The sequence below is a fragment of the Ictidomys tridecemlineatus genome, chromosome 7 (genome assembly GCF_052094955.1).
Source record: "Ictidomys tridecemlineatus isolate mIctTri1 chromosome 7, mIctTri1.hap1, whole genome shotgun sequence".
Taxonomy (NCBI): Eukaryota; Metazoa; Chordata; class Mammalia; order Rodentia; family Sciuridae; genus Ictidomys; species Ictidomys tridecemlineatus.
The window spans coordinates 108525622-108550791 of NC_135483.1; the positions used below are offsets into that span (position 1 = coordinate 108525622).

The following is a 25170-nucleotide window of genomic DNA, read 5'->3' on the forward strand; positions in this document are numbered from 1 at the left end:
GAAAAATTCTTTCTCTCTCTTTCTCTCTCTCACTCTCTCACTCTCTTAAAAAAAAAAAAAAAAAGAATACTAGTATAGATATAAAAAGACTCTCTAAAGAATCACTCCAGTCAACAGAAACAAATTTTTCAGACCAGTGTAGTCTAGAGTCATATAAGGATCATACTTAACTTCTAGAGTAACAGTATTCCACACTAGAGAGCCACATAAGACTATTTTATTTAAAAATAAATACAGTTATACACTTAGTCCTTCACCAATAGTAGCTTGATTTCAAGTGTTCAGTAGCCACATATATCCAGTGGCTAATGTATTGGTCAGCTTAGATACCATATAGCACTGCTCTTGAGTGAAGCTTACCTCTGGCCGTGTATGCCTCCTGCAAAACTGATCTCTATTCATATTTTATTCCTGACCTTTACTTTGGTGACCTTCAATCAGATAGTTGCCTTATTTCCATTTATACCTTATTTTATCCAGAACTAAACTTCAGGATTGATAATTATTACATACCTGCTATTCTTTTCTTAGGGGAAATGTTTAAGAAACAAGATTATTAACAGGTGTCATAACCCAGAAGGTTAAACCTTTTAAAAATTGCATTAAGGGGCTGGGGATGTGGCTTAAGCGGTAGTGCACTCGCCAGGTATGCGCGGGGCACTGGGTTGGATCCTCAGCACCACATAAAAAAAAATAAAAATAAAAAAATAAAGATATTGTGTCCACCGAAAAACTAAAAAGTAAATATTAAAAAATTCTCTCTCTTGGGCTGGGGATGTGGCTCAAGCCAAGCGGTAGCGCACTCGCCTGGCATGCGTGCGTCCCGGGTTCCATCCTCAGCACCACATACAAACAAAGATGTTGTGTCCGCTGAAAAACTAAAAAATGAATATTTAATTAAAAAAAAAAGAATTAAAAAAAATTCTCTCTCTTTTTTAAAAAAAAATTACATTAAAGTCAGGTATGATGGCGCATGCCTGTAATCCTGTGGCTACTTGGGAGGCTGAGGCAGGAGCATTGCAAATTCAAAGTCAGCCTCAACAATTTAGACCCTGTTTTAAAATAAAAAGGTGGAGGAATAGGGAAAGCTGAGAGTATAAGTCAGTGGTAAAACAACTCTGAATAAGATCCTCAGTACCCTCCCCCCCAAATGAACAAAATTTTATATAAGTTGCATTGAATGTTCTACTCTTTATTTCTTTTTTATTTAAGGAGGAGAAAATTCAGACCGTACTACTCCCTCTCAGGAGCCTAGTGGATGTTCAAATCCAAGACCTGCAGAGGACCTCACCGTCAGAGTGGAAAGGTTTGCTCTTATTTTTGCAAGTAGCACTTCGTTTTAAAAGGCAATGTTTTTCAGTTATTTCGTTAATTTAAATAAAAGCTATCTGGGCATGGTGGTGCAGACCTGTAATTTCAGCAGCTAGGGAGGCTGAGGCAGGAGGATCACTAGTTCAAAGCCAGCCTCAGCGATGGTTAGGCAACTGAGTGAAACTCTATGCAAAAATATGGCTGGGGATGTGGCTCAGTGGTTGAGTGCCCTGAGTTCAATGTATAGTACCCCCCACCCCCCAAAAAAGAAAGAAAAATATAAATAAATACAAGCTAATATTTCACAAGTGAAGTTTTAGAATTTTGGGATGAAATTTTTGATTGCCTGACCAAAAAAAAAAAAAAAGAAAGAAAAATATAAATAAATACAAGCTAATATTTCACAAGTGAAGTTTTAGAATTTTGGGATGAAATTTTTGATTGCCTGACCTTTGTATTTATAAAGTTTACATTCTAAGAGAGAAGACATGTGTATCTGAAATTATCAGTCAGCTGTTGGTCTGATCATTCGAAGAATTCCTTTTTCACTGGTGATTTGGTATGTGTGTTTCCATCTGTCACTTCCTTTTTCTCTATGTCATTAGCTCCAGATGGGCAAAAACTTCAACTCATTTTATGACTGTCTGAAACTTGTGTTCTGCATAAGTGCTAATATATACTGGGTCATTTTCTGTTGGTCTAATAAGCAGACACAAATTTCTGATTCTAATTTTTTTTTTTTTGGTAGTTGTAGATGGACAGCAATGCCTTTATTTGTTTCATTTTTATGTGGTGCTAAGGATTGATACCCAGTGCCTCACACATGCTAGGCAAATGCTTCACCACTGAGCCACAGCCCAAATTGTAGTTTTTTATGGATGATGTGGGGACGAGAGAGAGCCCACGAAATATGATTACGGGTTAATGGGTATGCAGAAAATTATTATTTTTATTTATGTATGACAGTGGAATGCATTACAATTCTTATTATACATATAGAGCCATATCTCTGGTTATATACAAAGTATATTCACACCAGTTTGTGTCTTCATACATGTACTTTGGCTAATAATAATCATCACTTTCCACCATCATTTATAACCCCATGCCTTCTCCCTTCCCCTCCAACCCCTCTGTTCCTCCCAGGCTTCCTATCCCTCTCCCACTGTGAATTAGCCTCTTTATATCAAAGAAAATATTTGGCATTTGGATTTTTGGGATTGGCTGACTTCACTTAGCATTATCTTCTCTAACTCCATCCTTTTACCTGCAAAGGCCATGATTTTATTCTCTCAGAATTATTTTTAATCCTGGCTTAAATACATTAAGTGTTATATGGACGTTTAAAAATTCTTCAGATGGATCTGGGAATGTAACTCAGTTTTAGAGTTCTTGCCTGTGTACACAAGTACCTGGATTTAATTCTGAGTGCGCGCGCATGCGCGCGCACACGCACACACACACCCCTACCTTACAGGAATTTATTTTCTTGTTGACATAAATACTTTGGGGAGGGCTGGGGTTGTGGCTCAGTGGTAGAGCTCGTGCTTAGCAAGTTCGAGGCCCTGGGTTCGATCCTCAGCATCACATAAATAAAATAAAGGTATTTTGTCCCAACTACAGCTAAAAAATAAATATTAAAAAAAAATGCTTTTGGGAAAGTGTTTGAAATGATCAGTGATATCGAATCTGAGTTCACTCATGACTTGGTGAAGATTAGCTTCTTTTTTTTTTCTTTTTGAGTACCAGGGATTGAACTTGGGGGCACTCAACCACTGAGCCACATCCCTAGCCCTGTTTTGTATTTTATTAGAGACAGGTTCTTACTGTGTTTCTTAGCATCTCGCTAAATTGCTGAGGCTGGCTTTGAACTCGCGATCCTTCTGCTTCCACCTCCCGAGCTGCTGCACCACACTGCGTCCAGCCTAGCTTCATTTTTTAACAAAACCTACATTCTGATTGTTACTGGAGTTGTGTTAGTAATAAGTAAAAACCTGGCTGGATCTCTCAAGGTCGTGAGAAAAGTGTAAATTTGGAAGAATAGCAGCAGAGACCCCCAAGTTCTCAGAGGTTTATTCTCTTCTGTTTCTGGTTTGCTAATACCAGACCAACCATTTTGCACCCTGACTTGCACCACCTTGGAGTGAAGTGAAAACTGAAAATCTGAAAAAGGGTTTGAAGACTTGAGGCAAAGGTTAAAAACAGGTTGGGTATCCCTTTATTGTGGAGGTAGGATCAAATGCTATTAGTTGCAGTGGATAAGAGAAGTTTCTGTTGTTGTTTGTTAATATTATGTCAGCTGGTGTCTGCCTGTGTGGTTCTGCAAATGGAATTCAATATGCCATATCAAATTAGGAAAAGTTCTTATACATAAACACACTGTTCGTGTATTATATTTCACAAATTGAGATAAAGACACTTCAGGACATATTCCAAATTATTTGTACTATTATCCATGAAAGAACTATTATGTTTTTTTTTAATTGCTCTGTTCTAAAGATGCCATATTTTCTTTTTTGAGCATATTATTAACCTTTTATAATATATAAATCAGGTCATGAGAGTCTGACTATTGTTTGACAGTCCTTAAACCAAAAAAAAAATAAAAAGGTAAGGTATTCTCTGATTTATTTTTTATTTTTGTGGTACTGGGGATTGAACCCAGGGCCTTGTGCATGCAAAGCAAGCACTCTAACAAGTGAGTTATATCTCCAGCCCTGTAAGGTATTCTTTAAGATAGACTTAAGTAATTCCTCCCAAACTCTCCACTGGGGTACTAGGAATTGAACCCAGCAGCACTTTACCACTGAACTACATCCCCAGCCCTTTTTATTTGGAGATAGGTTCTCATTAAGTTACCGAAACTGGCCTCAAACTTAATAATTCTCCTGCTTTAGCCTCCCAAGTATCTGGAATTACAGTTTTGTGTGCTTCAATGCCTAGCTCAGAATCATTAGGTATTTTTTTGTTTTAGTATTTATTTTTTAGTTGTAGTTGGACACAATACCTTTATTTTATTTATTTATTTATTTTTATGTGGTGCTGAGGATTGAACCCAGGGCCTTGCATATGCTATGCAAGCACTCTACTGCTGATCTACAACTGCAGCCCCCAGATCATTAGTTTATAATTGATGGACTTATAGCTGAGAATCTATTTGGTATTATTTGTATTTATAAAAGCTGACCTCAGGGCTAGGATTGTGGCTCAGAGGGAGAGCACTCACCTTGCATGCATAACACACTGGGTTCTATCCTCAGCACCACTTAAAAATTAAAAAAAAAACAAAACGGATATTGTGTCCACCTATAACTAAAAAATAAATATTTTAAAAAAGTAAAATAAAAGCTGACCTCATGTTTTTTTTTAACCAGTTTTGTGCCACATTACTTTTCACTCACACAGAAGGAGTAGATCATTTACAAGCTATTGACATATATTTATTGAAAACTCATTTGCGTATTTTAAATTCGGTATCTGAAAAATCAAAAAGGGTGGGGGTACTCTTAATAATAAGCTTTTTTTTTTTTTTTAATGGAGCTAAGTTTTTGATGACTTCCCATTGTCTGAAGGATTTCTGTAGGGAACAAGCAGGTAATTTCTTGCTATACTTTTAGGAGTTTTCTTTTAGGCTTCTATATTTCCCTAATTGTATTAAGCTAAATAAATCTCTTAACTGAGTTTGATATTAATGTGATGTGTCTTTTTTTTTTTTTTTTTTGGTGGTGCTGGGGATTGAACCCAGGGCCTTGTGCATGCAAGGCAAGCACTGTACAAACTGAGCTATATCCCCAGTCCCTATATGATATGTTTTAATGTATCTTTTTTAAAAAAAATTTTAACACAGACTAACCAAAAAACTTGAAGAGAGGAGAGAAGAGAAGAGGAAAGAGGAAGAACAGGTAAAAATCATGCACCTAGTATTGTCTTCAGTCAGGGAATTTCAGATTATTCTGTTCGATTTGGCAGACATAGGTTGGCTTCCTTTATCATGTTGTTCTAATGTTATAGTTAAAGAATTGTTTTTGTACTCAGATCATAGTGTATACTTTTGTATGTTCTTTTGTAAATTGCTCAGAATAGATTGAATCATTTTTTTTTCCCTGCAATGAGTCTTTTACACTAATATAAAGGGACTTGAGCTAAAATTATTTGACTCAAGGCCAAAGATAAATGTTTAGTTCAAATGCATAGACATTCTGCTGAATTTTTTCTTATGTTGTGGCACCCCTAGTGCATTTTTGTCACCATGTACACCTGGTATACACCTTGAGTGAAGTGAAAACTCCATATATTATTTCTTTGTTATTTGATTATAAGAAGGTTATTTCCTTCAAGCCAAGTAAATCATCGTCATGTTGTCTCTAGAAACCAAAGACTAATTATACTCTGAACCCAACTACTAGCAAAAATTTATAAATTGATAGACTTTGACCATTAACCATGCTATTAATAATTTCATTTTACATTTTACAAAGTTCTATTTTTAACTAGACCCTCAACCAGCTTTCTCTAAATCTTATTTAAAAGATGATCTGCATCAGATTATCAAATTATGTTTGGATTCATAAAACGTACTTTCTCTTTGATTCAGAGAGAGATTAAGAAGGAAATCGAGAGGAGAAAAACTGGAAAAGAAATGTTGGATTATAAAAGAAAACAAGAGGAAGAATTAACAAAAAGAATGTTAGAAGAAAGAAACAGAGAGAAGGCAGAAGATAGGGCTGCTCGAGAACGAATAAAACAGCAAATTGCATTGGTGAGTCTTAAGTTCATTTTTAATGCTTGACTCCAGGACATCTGTTAAAATATTTTTCTATGCACAGTGGTTTTGGATTAGAACCAGATGGTGCACAAAAACATGATAGATATTAGCAACTCAAAAAGAGTATCAGTCCTGACCTTTACTTTATTGGAAATTACATATTGAATTTAAATAGTTAAGGTTAAAATTAAGAGATAATTTTTTCAAAGTAATTTTTCTCCATGTTCTGTTTTATCAGTTAAAAGACAACTTACAAAAATTCCCTAGAAACAAACTAAGCATTAGTTGCCTAGCTGTCTCTATTTGAAAGTATTCTTTTTTGGAATATTCAAAGGATTCACTCACATAAAGCTTAGGAAGGGGGTTGCAATAATTGCTTTTATTTTATTTTGTTATGTATTTTTTTAGTTGTAGTTGGACATAATAACTCTATTTTATTTATTTATATTTATGTGGTGCTGAAGATCGAACCCAGCACATCACAGGGCGTGCTGGGCGCATGCTCTACCACTGAGCCACAACCCCAGCCCTGCTTTTATTCTTATTTATTTATTCATCTGTCTATCTGTCTACTTATTTAATATTTTGTGGTGCTGGGGATTGAACCCAGGGCCTTGTGCATACAAGGCAAGCACTCTATCAACTGAGCTATTTCTCTAGCCCAATGAACCTTTATTTTATTCATTTATTTATATGTAGTGCAGAGAATCAAACCCAGTACCTCACACATGCTAGACAAGCATTCTAAAACTGAGCCACAATCCTAGCCCAATAATTGCTTTTAGAATTAAGTAGTTGTAATACATATGAAAACTATCCCTACCTTAATGTTTATTATTTCTTTAGTCACTCAGCAAATATTTATTGAGTATCTACTTTGTGCCAGACCTCATTCCAGGCTCTGGAAATGTAGTGATGAGTAAATTCATATCTATGTCTGTCTGTCTAATCACAAGTCTTGCTCCTGACAGTTGGTAAGATTTAAAAATACCAGATCCAGAACAATTGAAGTTCACACATCACTTTAAGGAATTCCACACATATTTGTGTTTGTTCTGTGTAAGTAGATCATCCTGGCAGGGACGGTAATTAGTGTCTAATAATGTTTTAATTAAAAGGACCGTGCAGAGAGAGCTGCTCGTTTTGCAAAGACAAAAGAAGAAGTAGAGGCTGCCAAAACTGCTGCCTTGTTGGCCAAACAGGCAGAAATGGAAGTCAAGAGGGAATCCTATGCACGAGAAAGAAGGTACTTCTTACTGTGTTTCATCCTGAAACATCTGTGCACGTGGGGGATGGTTAATATTTATTTGTATTTTCATGTTGGGTAATTAGCAAGTATTATACTTTTATAATTGGGAAAATTTACTTTTTTTAAAAAAATAATGTTTTTGGGTACTTAGGATAGAATCCAACAGCATTCTGCCTCTTAGTTTAATTTTTTAAATTTTATTTTGAGTCAGGGTTATAAACTTATTTTAAACAATTTTTCAGAAATATCAAAACACTTACTAAAATATATATGTAAGATGTTTATATACTAAAATGTCTTAAAACCGCTGGATTTGCTGATACACGCCTGTAATTCTAACTACTTGGAAGACTGAGGCAGGAGGATCACAAATTCAAGGCCAGCCTCAGCAACTAATAAGGCCCTAAGCAGCTTAGAGAGAGAGACTGTCTTAAAATATCCCTATCAAAATTCCAGCTGGCTTTTTTGGCAGAACTTTTTTTTTTTTTTTTTAACTTTTATTTATTTTTATGTGGTGCTGAGGATCAAACCCAGGGCCTTGCACGTGCTAGGCAAGTGCTGTACTGCTGAATCACAACCCCAGCCCCTTTGGCAGAACTTTTAATCCCCCAATTTTTATAGAAATGCAAAACATTCTGAAAAAAGAACAAAGTAGGAAGGACTCAAAACTTCTCAATTTTAAAACTTAATACAAAGCTACAGTAACCAAGACATTGTCATACTTTCCTAAGGATTGTCATATGGATCAGTGTAATAGGGTTGAACCTTCAGGAATTTGAATTTACAGTCTGTTTGTTTGTTTGTTTGTTTGGTACCAGGGACTGAACCACAGGTGCTCAAACACTGAACTATATCCCCAGCTCTTTTTTGTTTTATCGTGAGACAGGGTCTCACTAAATTGTTTAGGGCCTTGCTAAGTTGCTGAGGCTGGTTTTGAACTTGTGATCCCTCCAGCTCAGCCTCCTGAGTTGCTGGGATTGTAGGTATGTGCTGTTGTACCTGGCAAAGTTAAGATAGCCAAAGATAGTGGGAAGAATAGTCTTTTCAACAATTGGTGCTTTTGACAAAACTACATAAAGTATAAATTCTTAGGAGTAATTTTTTGTGATTTCCAAGGAAAGTACAGAAATGTTCTTTTAAGTATGTGTATTTATTACTTCACTAGGAAAATCAATTAAAACCACAATAAGTAGCTGAATGTGTAACTCAGTGGTTACACTTGCCTTGAATGCACAAAGCCCTCCTTCAATTTCCTAGCACTGCACCCCTCTACAAAAACAAAAACAAAACAGTACAATTCTATACCTCCTACAATGCTAGAACTTATAATAACAAGTGTTGGTGAGGAAATGGAGAATTTAGAAACTTCCCACATTACAATGGGATTGTACAATCATATAGTAACTTTGGAAAACAGTATGGCAGTTTTTTGAAATGTTAAGTGTAATGTTAGCTTATGACCTAGTAATCACTCTTTTTTTGTTTTTTCTTTCTTCTGAGATATTGAGGATTGAACTCAGGGCCTCCTACAAGCTAGTGAAGTATTCTACCATAGAGCTATATCCCCAACCCTCAGCAGTCATTCTTCAGTATATATACACAAGAGGATTCAAAATGTTCACACAAAAACCCAAACTAAAATTGAGTTGTTTTTATTTTGAGACGAGATCTTTCTAAGTTGCTGAGGCTAGTCTTTTTTTTTTTTTTTTAATTCTTTTTTTATATACCTTTATTTTATTTACTTATTTTTATGTGGTGTTGAGGTTCGAACCCAGGGCCTTTCGCGTGCTAAGCGAGCACTCTACCACTGAGCCACAACCCCGGCCCCTGAGGCTAGTCTTAAACTTGTGATCCTACTACCTCAGCCTCTCAAATAGCTGAGATTATAGGCATGTGTCGCAGTACCTAGCTGTTATCAGCATTATTCATAATAGCCAAAATGTGGTGATAACCCAGCTGAAGAATGGGTAAACAAAATATATATTCCATGTGATGGAATAGTATTAAGCAATAAAGAGGAATGATGTATGCATGAATGAGCTTCAGAAACATGATGTTATGTGAAATAAACTAGAAGTCTATATACTGTGTGATTCTCTTATAAAAAGCTATATCCCAAAATAGGCAGATTCATAGAAGCAGTAAATTGTTGCCAGGAACTGGGGGAGGAAGGAATTGGGAATGCTGGCTAATGGTTCTGGGTCTCTTTTGGGATGATGAAACATTCTTGAATTAATAGTGATGGTTGCACACCTGAATATATTAAAAGCAAGTGAGGGGGCTGGGGATATAGTTCAGCTAGTAAGTAGTGTGCTTGCCTCTCATGCACAAGGCCCTGGGTTTAATCCCCAGCATCACCAAAACCAAACAAAAACAGTGAATTACAATTTCATGAACTGCAACCCTTAGTTTGGCTGGATGGTCAGGGACTGGAAAGGGTCATGATTAGAGAATTGGTGACAAAGACATTTGGAGGAAGAGGTATGTGGATATACCTCTCTGGGCACAAGACATGAAAATATTTGTGTCCCATGTGAATGCTCACCAAAGGGTGACCTCAGCAGAGACAGAGTAATAATAAATTGAATGGGACACCCCCCCCAAAAAAAAAGTGAATTATGCACATTAAAATGTTGAATTATGGGCTGGAATTGCAGCTCAGTGGTAGAGTGCTTGCCTGGCATGTGTGAGGCACTGAGTTCAATCCTTAGCACCACATAAAAATAAAAGTATTGGGAAACAAAATCCAAGCATTGAGGGCTGACTTTCTTAAAAACAAAACAAAAAGAACGTTGAATTATATCTCGATAAAAGTATTATTAAGAATAAATGAAAAACTCTGACTTTGTACAAAGAAATCTTTTGTCATTACACATTTCCACTTCGTTTTCCTCTTTTAATGATATTGTTTGAAACTATGTAGAGGTAAAAAATGCTGACTTTAATTTTCTTTTTTCATAGTACTGTTGCAAGAATTCAGTTCCGTCTGCCTGATGGTTCTTCCTTTACAAATCAGTTTCCTTCTGATGCTCCTCTTGAAGAAGCAAGGCAATTTGCTGCACAGGTGAATTTATGTCTCAAGTTATAGATATATATGTTATTAAAATGTAGAAGGATACATTTCAAAGCAGAACTTGAATGTGAATTAATAATGATATGATCTCCAAATAGAAGATCCAGAATATATCTTGGGATATTGTAAAGCTTCTGTCATGTATTAGTGCATATGGGAGCAGCATATCTGCCTATTATGAAAACATGGAATTTGTTGATGTTGTACAGTAGGCTTTGGTAACTTCTCACTGTTGAATGTACTCAGAAGGAGGAATAAAAAGCAAATGGTTTCCCAGAGTTCTAATGGAGCAAGTTGTCTCATACCCCTCAAAAGAAAGCAGTTTTACTTGGTTCTGTTTTCATTTTCTGCAGTTTTCATTTTCTAGCTGTTTTCTCACTATCTGCCTTTTGGCCAAGACAAAAGATCAGTAATTTTTAACAAGAAATATCTTCTTAGCCAGGCATGGTGGTACACACCTATACTTCCAGCTACTTGGGACACTGAGGCAGGAGGACCACAAGGCCAGCCCAGGCAACTTTGCAAGACTCTATCTCAAAATATAATAGGACTGGAGGTGTAGCTCAGTGATAGTACGCCCCCAAGTTCAATCCCCAGTGCCATCAGAATTGAGTATTGGGTTCAGATCTTTCCACCAGATTACTTCTTTCCATTTAGTCTTCTCTCACTTATGGATCCCAAGAGAAGAAAGATTTCTTTAAAGCTCTTTGTCTTCCTAGGCTGGACAATTTTTAAACTATTGTTCAGAATCCTTTTCCAATAAGATTATAGTATAACCAACCCCAAGTAGATTATTCTATTATTATTTTGTCTTTGAGCCTCCCACAAGTATCTTCTGCTTAGAATTTCCAGTATATATATATATAATCTATAGCAAAAAATAAATTACAAAAAAAAAAAGTCTTTTTCTTTGGAGTTTTCTAGTGAAAGATAAGCTGTTGTCTTAAGGTTTTACAAATATAGGTGATTTAAAATTGTGAAGTTGATTGTGGTGCTCCCAGTGTACCTTGAATCATGTGTGTGTTGTGTAGGTTGATTATGAATCATTTGTGTTTTGAGATAAGAAGGTGGCCAAAATCCCTGAAGTTATATAGGCATACCTTGGAGATAGTGTGAGTTTGGTTCCACACCACTGCAATAACACATTTTTTTATTTCCTAATGTATGTAAAAGCCATGTTTATACAATGCTGTAGTCTGTTAAGTATGCACAATAGCGTCATGTCTAAAAAACCCAATAAACCTGTTTAAAAATAGCAAATGTTAGAAAATGGTGCTGTTAGACTTGCTTAACAGAGGATTGCTACAAGCCTTCAATTTGTAAAACAAATTTTGCTTTTTTTGTTTTTTAATGGTGCTGGAGATTGAACCTAGAGCATTGTTTATGCCACACAGACACTCTAACACTGAGCCACATCCCCAGCCCAAATAACAAACTTAAAAACCAATGATATCTGGGAAGCACAAAAGAGCAAAGTGCAATAAAGTGAGGTATAAGGAAAATATTGGTATATTCCACATTTTAAATAGGAAGTTCCTGTAATCCAATATGACATTAACATAAGTTTGCAAAATGATACTGAAAATGCTAATGATGAACTTTGTTTGGCATGATAGTCTTTTTTTTCCCCCCCTATGCTGGGGATCATAACCTAGTGTTTCATGCATACTAGGCAACACTCTATTGGGATACATCCCCATCCATAATTATAATTTTTATTCAGTTTATTTATGTAGTTATAGTTTTTAGAACTGTATGCTTGCTATTCATATTTAAGTTATAAATACTTTTTTAGAAATGATTTTTAGTTTACATTTAAATGAACTTTCTAATTAAGTCAGTCGTTTTGAATGTACATATATGTATCATTCTTTTAAAAGGCACCTTTGTGAGATTTTAAAACTTACCATTATATTACAGACTGTTGGCAACACTTATGGTAATTTTTCACTAGCAACCATGTTTCCCAGGAGGGAATTTACCAAAGAAGATTATAAAAAGAAATTATTGGATTTGGAACTTGCGCCAAGTGCTTCAGTGGTACTATTGCCAGTATGTATATACTTTTTTTTCTGCTTTATTTTTGGTCGTTTCTTAGAATTAGAAGGGAAAGGCAAATGTGTACTGCAGATAATTAAAATTCCAATTTTCTAAAAATTAGATCAATTTATTGTAATTATCCTGTTTTACTTATTTGTATTGCTAATGTTCTTGAAGCACTAAATAGTTTTTCAGCTATTTTCCTCACCTGTTTTTATATACAAGAAAGGGTCAGTAGAAGAAAATAAGGAATGTTGAGTTTCTAGTCTACAGATTTTAATGTCTTTTATTTATCTGACTTTACTGTTTGCAGTTTTTAAAACATTATTTTAACATAAAAATAACATTTTCAAGTTTATTATCCCACTTGATCCTAACAACAGCATTTTAATCTCTGATTAAGAAAAAAGGCTCAAACAGGTTAAAAGATGCCAAAGTCCCACCTTCAGTGCCAGAGCTGGGATGAAAGAGCTAGGTCTTTTATGTCCTATGGATTTCCTTGTTCTAAACTAGATGTTCCTACCTAATGTAGGATATCATTATATAAACTGAGATTTGAAACCTTTCCTTTTTTTTTTTCCTCCTCAAAAAGACTTATCAAAGTTATTAATTTCACTTATAGAAACTTAATTTTCTTAAAAAGTTGGTTCATGTCACCAATGAGAACCACTTTCTAATTTTTTTTTTCTTTAAAGAGAGAGTGAGATAGAGGAGAGAGGAGAGAGAGAGAATTTTTAGTATTTATTTTTTTTAGTTCTCGGCGGACACAACATCTTTGTTGGTATGTGGTGCTGAGGATCGAACCCAGGCCGCACGCATGCCAGGCCAGCGCACTACCGCTTGAGCCACATCCCCAGCCCCTCTAATTTTTAATATTACAATTACTCTTATAATACAAAGATCCAGAGTTCCTATAAATTTATATTTACTTAGAAAACAACAAAAGTTGGTAATTTTTACCTTTTTGCAGTAAACTGAAATCCATAGGACCTCATTTTCTAGATAAAAAAAAATGCATCTAAGTTGGGAGGCTGAGACAGGAGAATTGTGAGTTCAAAGCCAGCCTTAGCAACTGTGAGGCACTAAGCAACTCAGTGAGACTCTGTCTCTAAATAAAATACAAAATAGGGCTGGGGATGTGCTCAGTGGTTGAGTGCCCCTGAGTCCAATCCCGAGAACCAAAAAAAAAAACATCTAAAACCTTGAGTGATATGATTATGCTATAATATAGTCTTACCTAGATTTGTTAATTTTGTAATTTCTAGGCAGGAAGACCATCTACATCCATTGTACATTCTTCCAGTGGAGACATTTGGACATTGTTGGGGACAGTACTTTACCCATTCCTTGCCATCTGGAGATTGATTAGCAATTTCTTATTTAGTAATCCTCCTCCTGCACAGACTTCAGTGAGAGCTACATCACCAGAACCTTCAAACCCTGCATCATCTAGCAAATCAGAAAAAAGGTATCTGTTTTCCCCATTTGTAAAAATATGCATGTAATGCCCAGCACTTTTATCAGAATGAAAACTTACGTTAGGGCTACTTTGCCTTCTTTCTGCCATCCTCCTCAGTCTCTGTGGTGGATGGAAGAAACTAGTATTATACCATTGCTCCTGGGAAGTTCACTATCTGGGTTTACTCATTCAGATTTTACTCAATGAATTATCCTTACCCCATAACTATAAAGACAGTTTGTTTGTTTTCCAAATGTATAATATCTTTCTTGCTAACCATGTTTGCCCAATTAATGAAACTAAATAGTTTCATTAATTGCTTGTGGCCATCTTGCATAATTTCTTCACTGTGCTTAGATAATTTTAACCCAGGTGGTTCTTTGATGACAGTCTTGTCTGGGTCATTTGAAGAAGGACCTAATTGAGAAAACTAGATATTTCCCTGAAGTGGTGCCTCCATCAGAGCATTATTTTGAACTATTGCCTTAATCCAGAGGACATACTTTTACTGCAGATTACAAAGGTTTGAATGGTAATACAGATAACACAATTTTAGCTTGTCTCTCTGGTTAGATGTTAGATGGTTATATTGAAATAGATCAATGAGAAGTATTTTACTAGAAGGTAAGATTAGGCCCTTTTCTGGTAATTTTATTGTAGTTTTAAAAATATTTTTAGTTGTAGATGGACACAATACCTTTATTTATTTGTTTTTTATGTGGTGCTTTTATGAGGATCAAACCCATTGCCTCACACATGCTAGGCATGCACTCTATCACTGAGCCATAACCCCAGCCTCTTATTTTTATTTCACTTATTTTATTGATTAATTTATTCATTTAGTGGTGCTGGGGATTAAATCCAGAGCCTTGTGCATCTGAGGCAAGCACTCTACCAACAGAGCTATATCCCCAGCCCTCTTTTCTGATAATAGTAGCACAGTTTATTATGTACTTATTCTGTTGAACATTCTTTTGGGCCTTTAATAGACATTATAAACAAGTCTCTTATCAGTCCCATGTGATAAGTATTGGAAATCCTTGTCCATTTGCTGTCAGTGTGGAGATCCCTAGTTTTGTGTTCCACTGATTCTGTAGACGATGACTTATAATACTGATTTTGCCTTTATCTTAGTTTGGACTAATAGGTAACAAGAACAATTACATTCATAGTACATTACTCAAGTTGAAATTATGTATTTTTTTTATTAGTTGTTGATGGACCTTTATTTTATTTATTTATTTATACGTGGTGCTGAGAATCGAACCCACTGCCTTACACATGCTAAGCAAGCACTCTAACACTGAGCTGCAACCCCAGCCCTAGGTGTTTTTAATACTGAATTTTAGAACTCTTACTGAAAAGTGGTTGGGAGCACTTAATACTGTTATATAGGATAGCTTGCTCTATCAAATAAAGGAAAAATGTCTACGGTTGGGGCAAAGAATGGGATGAATGTATATTTAAGCGGGTGAAGCTTTGTGTTCCACTATTTTTCCTCACCCCACCCCCTTCTCTGTTATAAGTGTTTTTAGCTTAAATTTCATCCCTATTTCTTTGCTTTTCTTCCTTCTCCTTCTTCCTCCCTTCCCCTTTCCTTTCCTTCTTGGGATTGAACTCAGGTATACTTGACCACTGAGCCACATCCCCAGCCCAATTTTTTTTTTTTTTTTAAGTTGGACACAATATTTATTTTTATGTGGTGCTAAGGGTTTGATCCCAGTGCCTCACATATGTTAGGCAAGTTCTCTACCGCTGAGCCACAGCTCCAGCCCCCAGCCCAATTTTTGTATTTTATTCAGAGACAGTCTCCTGAGTTTAGCACCTCAGTAAATTGCTGAGGCTGGCTTTGAACTTTCGATCCTCCTGCCTCTGCCCCCCTCCCCCCCCCTGCGATTACAGGGATGCACCACCACACCCAACTCTTTTCTGTATATAAATGACAAAGTCCTCTTTATTCTTAGTTTTAAGTCATTTTAAAAGATTTTGAAAGGATTAAAAATTACAGATTGATCATTTTTGTCATTTAGGCTATGACTAGAGGTTTGGATAGTCTCTAGGATACTCTTAAGTCACATTAATATGTCGGCTTGCATACATAAAAAAGGAAAGATTAGTTATCAATTGAACATATTTTTTTCTAAAGCTTAGTGAGTCATCGAAACATTTGGAAACAGAAAAATTATTTTGCTGGTTTTTAGAGAACTGATAGAGTTAAACTACTAAAGATTAATAAAATCTAGTACTGCTTTGGTAGACATAATTATCTCTGTGGACTTTCCTCACCTTGGAGTTGGAAATAAAATATAATTGCCTGTACTAATGGAAGTTTGGAGAAAACAGTTTGTATTACTGGTGTTTTGTTCCCTGTTTCTCTTTTGTATATCAGGGAACCAGTCAGAAAAAGAGTGCTGGAAAAACGAGGGGAAGACTTCAAAAAGGAGGGGAAGATATATAGATTGAGGACTCAAGATGATGGTGAAGATGAAAACAACACTTGGAATGGAAATTCTACTCAGCAGATGTAGTGCAACAAGTACATTATGTACAATAATCATTGTTTCTCTTATGATTTAATTCAACTAAAATTCTACTGGAGAAGTTGGTCTGCTTTTTATGTTTTCTAGCTGATCTACAAATGTGTCTTTATTCCTGATGAGTGGGTGCAGGTGAAAGTTGTTTAACCCAGAAAAGTTAAGATGTAACAAGCTGCTTGCATATGGTAACCAACAACAGGAAGCCTAAAAGATTCCAAAGGTCTGCCACAGCCTCCCTCCATTAGCTTCTTCCTCATTGTTTCATAAAGCCTTTAACCATGTGCTCTCAGATGGCATGTTTTTTTTTTAGAATACTCTTTCCTCTAAGACACTTAAGCCCACACAAAGTAGCTGGTATGTCACTGAGTAATTTGACTCTTAGAGCATTTTAACTAGCCAATCAGATGACAACTTATGTTTAACTTTCTCTTTTTGCTCATCAGCTGCAAGCTAAATCTTAGTTTTTAATCTTACATAAACATTGAATAAAAGGTCTTTTCCAAAAATCAGAATGATCGTATTTTGCTTTAAGCATCTTTTTGTTGTACAGGGTTCTGATGAAGTCACATTTCTCTCTTCTGTTCCCCCTTCACCCCCAATTCCTGGAAGCTATTTCAGCAAAATAGCTATCTGCTTTCCCTTAAATAGCAAAGGAAGAAATTTTCTGATGCACATCGATGCCATGCTGTCTCTCCTAGTTCACTGAGGCATCACTTGGCTTGCATAAATTTATGGTCGGTCTTCTCATCTGTTTTGCTTCTGATGCAAAACAGTTGAGAATTGCTAGTCTATGACTTACTGTTTTTCCTCTCACCTTTATATTGAAGTTTTGTATTCAGTAATAAAGACCTCTCTAGGACCTTAAGTACCTGTGGTATGGGATGAGAAGTATAGAATAAAGATACACTTTTACTCATTTATTTCTTAATCTGACTTACATGCTACTTTTTCTATGTAAGTTTGGTAATAGAGACCACTAAACTAATGATGTTTGAAATGGGGAGTAAGCATGATAGTTGCTGTGTTTTCAGATTTGAAAGGTATTGCTCTTTGAGTGAATGTGTAAGAAGACTCTGACTTTTTTTTTTGTAACGGGAGGAAGGAATTTTCTCAGCAAACTTTTTCACCTATGAAATGACAGTGACTTTTTAAAATGGTAATAGTGTTGGCAAGGAAATGGTGAGATATAGGCTATGCTGTTGGTAGAAGTAGAAACCAATATAATCTGGAAAACTTCAGAAACTAACGATTATTTCATACTCTGATCCAGTAATTTTTTAAAATAATGCTGATAAATGTATACCTTTTTCACACATAAACATACTCATTGTATGTTTATTTGACTTAGAAATTGGAAACCAACTAAATGTCCTCTGTAGAAGTAATTACTTTTTGATGAGAAATGATACACTACTAATTCAATAATTCACTTTAATATTGATTAAACATCTGTTATGTGTTGGGGGAAAAGAAGCAGGATACAGAGCTGTAGTTACAGTATGATCTCAGCTTTGTAAAATAATTTTATATATAGATAGAACTATGTATTAATATATATGTAAAGAAAGAAGAAAACACAGTGTAACATTAATAATGGTAAGAGTGGTTATATGTGATTCCAGTTTTTCCTTTTGCACCCTTATGTTTTCGCAGTCTTCTGCAATGATCATTACTTCCATAATTTAAAAAGTGAGTTTGAAAATCTCTAGTAGGCATCCCATTTAAAGTTTTGTCATCTTTAAAAATGCAGCAGTGGGTGATATTTTAAAAAAACTGTCAAAATGGGTGTGACCCTAGTAACTATTTAGAGATATATTTGCAAAAACATTGAATACCTCAAGTCATTTTGTCTTGAAGAAAATCAAATATAAGTCTTAGAGAAATTACATAAAAGAATGCTTCATAATCTTTGAGTAGGAGAATCCTTCAATTTTATCTTTTAAAAAAATAAAACATCCAATACAGTATATAAGGCTATGAAATGAAATGAAGTCTCTCCCTTGGCATCTTACTACCCCAAGCACTGCTCTTCCCAAGAGGTAACCTCTCTATTAATAGTTTCTTCTGTAATTTTCAGAAAATTTTTATGCATATATGAGCAAATATGTAATCTTTATTTTTAAATAAATGGGATCATATTATATATACTACCCAGCATCTTGCTTTTTTACTTAAAGTCTTGAAGATCTTTTCCTGTCAACACATAGCTACCTCATTCTTACTAATGGCTGCAATAGCATTCTACTTGATGTAAGTACCCTGGCATTATCTATGCTCTGATGGCGTTCAGTGGCTATTACAAGTGTATTATGCCTGTTTTTCCATTATAAACATTGCTATAATGAACATCTTGAGGGGGTGGTGTATTCTTATTGTGAAATTATACCTGTAGAATGTGTTTTGCATAATTTGCTAAAGGGTATTTGTGGTTTGGATTAAGAAAGATGCCAAATTGGCTCCTTAGTGGGATGTATGAATTCTACCCCCCACCAACAGTGTATGAGAATGTTGTTTCCCCACACCCCTGCCAACACTGTTACCATACTATTTCATCTTTGTCAATATGATAGATGAAAAATTATGTGCATTTTTATATGCATTGTGTTTATCTCAAGATTGAACGTCTTTAAATGTTATTGGTCATTTTAACTTAAGTTGAGCTGTTCTTTGCCAATTTTGTTTTCATAGTTTTCTTATTGATTTATAAAAAATTCCATGTACATTAAGAAAATTTGCCCTTTTGTAGCATATACTGTAAATATTTTATCTTTGAACAAATATGTGGATGGTAATCTACCACAGTATTGATGTGGTCAAATTTGTTAGTGTTTATGGTATTTGAGTCTTGCTCATAAATACCTTTCCCACTTGAAAAGTTAATTTTTTTGTGTCCTAGTATTCTCGGTTTTGTTGTTATTTTTATATTTAAATGTGGTATCCAAGGAAGGGGTCCAGTTTCCTTCCAGACCCATGAGCTACCCTGTTGATTCACCACCAGTTAAGTGCTCATCTAACACCCTCCCCTCAACTGGGAGGCAACCATTGTCTCATACTCTATTCCCATATGTAGTTGGAGCTATGTCTAGGCTTTCAATCAGTGATCTTTTCCATTTGCTCTCTACTACCAAACTATTAGTTGTAGTTGGGCACAATACCTTTATTTCACTTATTTATTTTATTTTTTATTTTTTTAAAGAGAGAGAAGCTTTTAATATTTATTTTTTAGTTTTTGGTGGATGTAACATCTTTTATTTTTATGTGGTGCTGAGGATCGAACCCAGGGTCCCACATATGCGAAGCAAGCACTCTACTGCTGAGTCACAATCCCAGCCCCTACCAAACTATCTTAACTAGCTTTATGTTACAATATTCTTTTTCATTCTATATCCTGGCTCTTTAAAAGTTTGTGAAATTTTTGTTGTTGATATCCCTCCCCCCAAAAATGCATGTTGAATTGTCAGATTAATGATAGTGAATCTTTCTGCCTAAGAAATGTCTTTAATATCAATTTTGGAACTACTGCATGTGACAATGTACACCTGACTCATACAGTTTGGCTGGTTGGGACTCATGAAATTGGAACATTTTGGTAGGAATTTTCCATAGACATAATTCAGATGAGGGATGATAACAAGAAACAAAATTTCAGGTATGTCACTTTTTTGTAGTTATACATGGATGCAATACTTTTATTTATTTAAATAAGGATTGCTGAGGATCAAACCAGTGCCTTGCATGTACCAGGGAAATGCTTCTACCACTGAGCTACAACCCCAGCCCTCGGGCATATCACTCTTAAAACCAGTTAATTTTTTTTTTTCCTCGGGTGCTGAGGTTTGAACAATTGTTAGGCAAGAACTCAACCATTGAGCTGCAACCCCCACCTTTTTTTGTAAGTATTTGACAGTGCAGTTATCTCTTAGAACATTCAAGGAGATTGATAAAGACCATATCTTTCTCTGCTCCCAGGTACTTGCCAAAGACAGAAATGGTCATTGACTAGGTCTAATGGCAGAGAATTATGAAATATGTGGTCTAACCATAATGTGGGGAGGGGAGGATATTTACAAGTAAATTAGAGGAAGGAGGATCTGCCTGGGGAATTCATGGAAGCCATCCAGAGAAGGAAGTTCATTATTTGAGCTGCTTTTGACTTGAGGGTGTTTTCAGAAAAAGGGGGATCCTAGGCAGAAGGAATAGCATTTTCAGACAAGAAATGTGGGATGGTCAGAACTATTTTAGATTGGAGAAGAAGAAGGGAACAGTCTTAACTAAGCCCAAGTCAGATCACCTGGACTTTGAAATCCTAATTCAGGGCCCTTAGAAGTCATATTGTAGGAGAGCCAGGATGACCTAAAAGGTGACAGTAGGGGAAGTATAATTTAAGTAGACAGCCTTGGTCTTGTTTGGGAAAGTTAGTAGGGTGCTAAATGACTCGAGACTTTATATCTTCTGTTGACACTTTTTCTAGGTGAAGCAGACATAGGAGATAAAACAGTGCATAGAATAGTTTTTTATTTTCTGAGGAAAATTATAAGGCTCAGAGAACTTGGAGAGGGCGATATGATATCATAGTTATTCTGTACAGTAGGTTTGATTTCTTCTAAAAAGGATTTTTACGGTTTTTACTCATGATTCCATCTTCAAAAACTCAAGGATACAACAGACCAGTATCTGCACTTTTCCACAAGAACCACCTGTGAGCTACTCTAACATTCAGATGAATTTCCAAGACTGTGGCAAGATGCAGGTAATTCCATTTTAATCAGGAACTCAAAGTCCAGTCAAGGTTGAGGTCATCTCTGACAGTATAGAAGGCCTTAATGAAGAAGTCCAATATGGGCAGAATACAATACCTTATGGAGCTTGGTGCTGGCAAAGACATATCAAGAAAGAAGGCCTACTTTGCAGAGTATGGGAAGTGGTGACTTGTCAGAATGAAGAGATTTTACTCAATTCCTGTTGGGTTGGTGTTTTTCCTTGCTTGGAGCGTTTGCAGTATTTGTATGACAGAAATGCCAAGCCACAGACTCCAAGAAGCATAAGAGAAAAGAGCACATACAAAGCTGTCTGCGCCTCCGTGATGCTGAGAGTCAGCCCCAGGAACTGGACCTCCTCTCCCTCTCTCACTGGGCTGAAGGTGGGCCCAACATCTAGGAGAGGACAACAGAGGGCAGTATGTGATTCAGTGCATACAATCTCTGGGACCATAGAGAGGCTCCAGCTGCGTCTTTGAAGTCCCGGGGCTACATAAGTATCCCAAATCTGCACAGCCCGTGTGGGCATGTTGCTGCAGTGAAGATGCCCATCCCTTGAGGTGTATTAAGAACCTCTAAATCTTGGGAGGTTCCTGGGGATTTAACCAGGGCAGTTTACCACTGAGCCACATTCCCAGCCCTTTTTGCGACAACTGAAGCTGCCCCTTGAACTTGTGAGCCTCCTGCCACAGCACCTGGCTGGCAGTTTTTATATTTTAAATATTTCTATTAGTAATCTAAATTGCATTGTGGTACATTTACCTGGTAGGTCTTATGTAGTCAACAAACAATGGGCCATTGCAGTGTGCTTTTCACAGTCCTCTTATTTGATCCTTGTAATGGCCTAAAGCATTTGTCTAGTTTTTTGCCTGAGGTGGCACAGCATGTTATTGGTAGGGTTGGAAGAAGAATCTAAACCTCCTACATTAGTTTTCTATAGTTTCTGGGTGTAACACCAGCCCTACAGGGGTCCTTTGTTTCATGCATTCCAAGGATGTCTGGAGCATTCAAATGAATCTTGGTTGAATGAATGAAGATGGAGAGGCAGAGAGGAAGGTAATAATCTAGGTGAAAACAGGCCCTCCCGCTCACCCTTCATCCCTCCAGAGCCACCTCTCACCTTCTGGCTGGTGGAGACAAGGGTGGGGTCCTGCCGCAGGGTCAGGGAAGCCATTGCATCGAACTACGGAGGCATAGAAGCTGGCTGATGCTTTGGGGATCCTTGGCAGAGAAGGGTCAGTGTAGTTCACAAAATGTACACCAAACCTCTCTGCATAGCCCGTGGCCCACTCGAAGTTGTCCATCAAACTCCAAACCGTGTATCCTCGAAGGTCCACCTTATCCTGCACGGCTGTCCAAACAGAGGCCCAGGCATGAGCTCTCCTTGTCTCATAAGGCACCTCTCTGCCAGGCCTCCTGTGTCCCAACTTGGAGAGTGAAAGGAGCCCAGGCCCTATCTTTTAAAAGAGCTGCCCCTTGGGGCTGGGGATGTGGCTCAAGCGGTAGCGCGCTCGCCTGGCATGCGTGCGGCCCGGGTTTGATCCTCAGCACCACATACCAACAAAGATGTTGTGTCCGCTGAGAACTAAAAAATAAATATTAAAAATTCTCTCTCTCTCTCTCCTCTCTCACTCTCTCTTTAAAAAAAAAAAAAGCTGCCCCTTTTAATGATTGTTAGCAAATCCTTTGTGGTGAAGCTACAGTGCCACCAACATCTTTCTATAAAGACTCAGCCCTAAATGGGTGTTGGGCATATAGGTAGACTAAGCTAACTCCCCTGAACAATCTGTTGCCCCTCTCTCTTCAGCATAGGAGACTGGTGTGGGTCAGGGCCTTAGAATGTCAGTGTTCTTCCCTACAGGAAACCAACAGCTCCTAGAAGGAAAGGATTTCCTGACCATCTTCTTACCTAGCATGGCTGACTTAGAATCACTTAGTCCCATCCTAAGTTGTTTTGCTTGAGGAACAAGCTACTCTGCATTGCAACAACCCAACCTGTTTCTCTTGGCCCTGCCTTGGGGATGTCAGGTTCAGAATCATCCAGCATAGGATCAAGGGGAACAAATGACTCATGCCAAGAACTTAGGTCTAGTCAGTGTTGAGCATCTGGGTTTTCCCACTGAATGTAGAGCTAGGAAAGAAGGGATGGGCGGGAGTCCTGCCCCAATAGGAGCAAGAAGCCTTATCTTTGTCTTTACTCTGACATTGGGATATGGCATTAGCCTTCCCCTGCAGATATTGGCCATGTCTCCAACAGTGAAAGATGCGCGTGAAAGAAGTCGTAGGTCCGTTTTACCTTTAAGGGCCTCATCAATATAACTGCGAAGGTAGTAGATCCTTGTGGTGTCATTGAGGTCTGTCTCTTCCCTCTGGGACACTCCGTTCTCTGTTACATAAATTGGAGGATTGTTGTACTCCTCCTTTAACCAGTTAAGGATCCTTCTAAAGCCAAAAGGTGTCATCTTCAGCCAGAAGGAGCCAGATTCTGGCCAAGTAGGGTCGGCAATTGTGGCAACTCCCCTATGAGTTCAAAAACTAAAGGTTAGGTTTTGTTTTGTGACTCCTCAGAGGCCCTTTACACAAAACAGGATTTATGGGAGGAAAAGCCTTAGGTTTTTCTAAACTTAAGGGTCATGCTAAACCCAGAAGAATCAACCACCCCAAAATCTCTTTCACTCATTCTAATTGCCCCACTCAATATCGATGTATTGACATACCACTTCTGCTCCCCATTCTCTGCATTCCACCTGTGCAGAGAAATGGTCTTGCCCATGCAGCTTAACCCTCCATGGGCTCCCTGTTCACAGATGTCACCTCATACTGATATGAATGGCTCTGCCTGTCTCCCAACAAAACAGGTTTCCCTGAGTCACCTATGTCTAGTCAATGCCATGGGCACCCTTACTGGGAGTCTTCATTCGTGTGGTGACAGGGAGGGACAGGCTTGGGCCTGCTTCTGGTATCTCTCCAGTGATGAACAAGGGAGGGAACTGCTTAAACCAAAAGAGTATCTGCTGTGGGGTGGGGGGAGACACCATGCTGGGGCATCTCTAGACCAACCACTTAAATACTAAAACACAAATCTTTCAGGGAAAAAAAGTTTAGTTTTATTAGTACCTGAGTTACTCAGCGGAATTAAATGTGGGCTGTTTTGTAAGCTTTAGTTAAGTTTATGGAGGAGACAGTCCCTGGATCGATGAGGCACCAAGAGTACTGACAGCCCCTCTCTGAGAGCCTGGCTGGTGATTTCAGGATACAGTGGGGGTAATAGGGGTATAAGGACTTGTTTTTGAAAAAAGAACCTAAACAGGTTCAGAAGTACTAATTTGGAAAGATGCTTGTTAAAAAGGAACAAAATAATGTAGAAACTAGTCCTGCTTATTGTAATAGTTATAATTTATATGTCATATACTCCTATATAAGTAATATGTAGAAAAAGATGTAGATGCGCCCCACATGTAACTTTGAAACGTGGTGGCACACACTTGTAATTCCAGTGACACGGGAGGCTGAGGCAGGAGGATCCCAAGTTCAGAGCCAACCTCAGCAACTAAGTGAGGCAAGGCCCTAAGCAACTTAGTGAGATCCTGTCTCAAAATAAATAAAAAGGGCTGGGATTTATCTCAATGTTATAGTGGGTCTGGGTCCAATCCCCTGTACCAGGGGATCAGGTGATCCCATTCTTATTTTCGAATGTTTCCTCCATAAACCTGTACTATTTGTATAGTACACAATAATAGTTTGATATTGCTTTGAAATGGGATTGTGGGGGAGCTCATTGTTATTTTGACTGAAATAATCTAAGAAGTGAGACAAATTTGTCAGGGAAAAAAAATAACTTCAAAATGTTTCTGAAAACTAAGCACCTCTGCTTAAGGGAAGCATGTAGGAAAAGCAAGCATTGTATTACCCATCACTGTGTATATGGCGTCAGGAGGCCCTTTTCTGAGACTGTATGGGTCTCTTGAGCAAGAGGTGG

General features: G+C 37.2%; 2 protein-coding genes across 4 annotated transcripts in view; one reads left to right on the forward strand and one right to left on the reverse strand.

Moving 5' to 3' along the window:
- Ubxn4 (UBX domain protein 4) overlaps window positions 1-18584 on the forward strand; it is a 36891-nt gene extending 18307 nt beyond the window's left edge. For both annotated transcript variants that reach the window (XM_005315840.4, XM_078017319.1), the window contains exons 6-13: window positions 1213-1306; window positions 5159-5213; window positions 5906-6070; window positions 7195-7322; window positions 10287-10389; window positions 12319-12450; window positions 13704-13906; window positions 16287-18584. In XM_005315840.4, the coding sequence (XP_005315897.2) occupies window positions 1213-1306; window positions 5159-5213; window positions 5906-6070; window positions 7195-7322; window positions 10287-10389; window positions 12319-12450; window positions 13704-13906; window positions 16287-16425 (1019 nt within the window). In that variant the 3' untranslated portion in view covers window positions 16426-18584. The remainder of the gene's footprint in view (window positions 1-1212; window positions 1307-5158; window positions 5214-5905; window positions 6071-7194; window positions 7323-10286; window positions 10390-12318; window positions 12451-13703; window positions 13907-16286) is intronic.
- Window positions 18585-20932: 2348 nt separating this feature from the next.
- Window positions 20933-25170, reverse strand: part of Lct (lactase) — a 41487-nt gene continuing 37249 nt past the window's right edge. The window contains exons 15-17 of one of the 2 annotated variants that reach the window (XM_005315839.5): window positions 23488-23711; window positions 22312-22542; window positions 20933-21587 (exon numbers count right to left, since the gene is read on the reverse strand). In XM_005315839.5, coding sequence (XP_005315896.2) covers window positions 21367-21587; window positions 22312-22542; window positions 23488-23711 — 676 coding nt within the window. In that variant the 3' untranslated portion in view covers window positions 20933-21366. The remainder of the gene's footprint in view (window positions 21588-22311; window positions 22543-23487; window positions 23712-25170) is intronic. The other variant, XM_078017311.1, reaches the window with a different exon arrangement.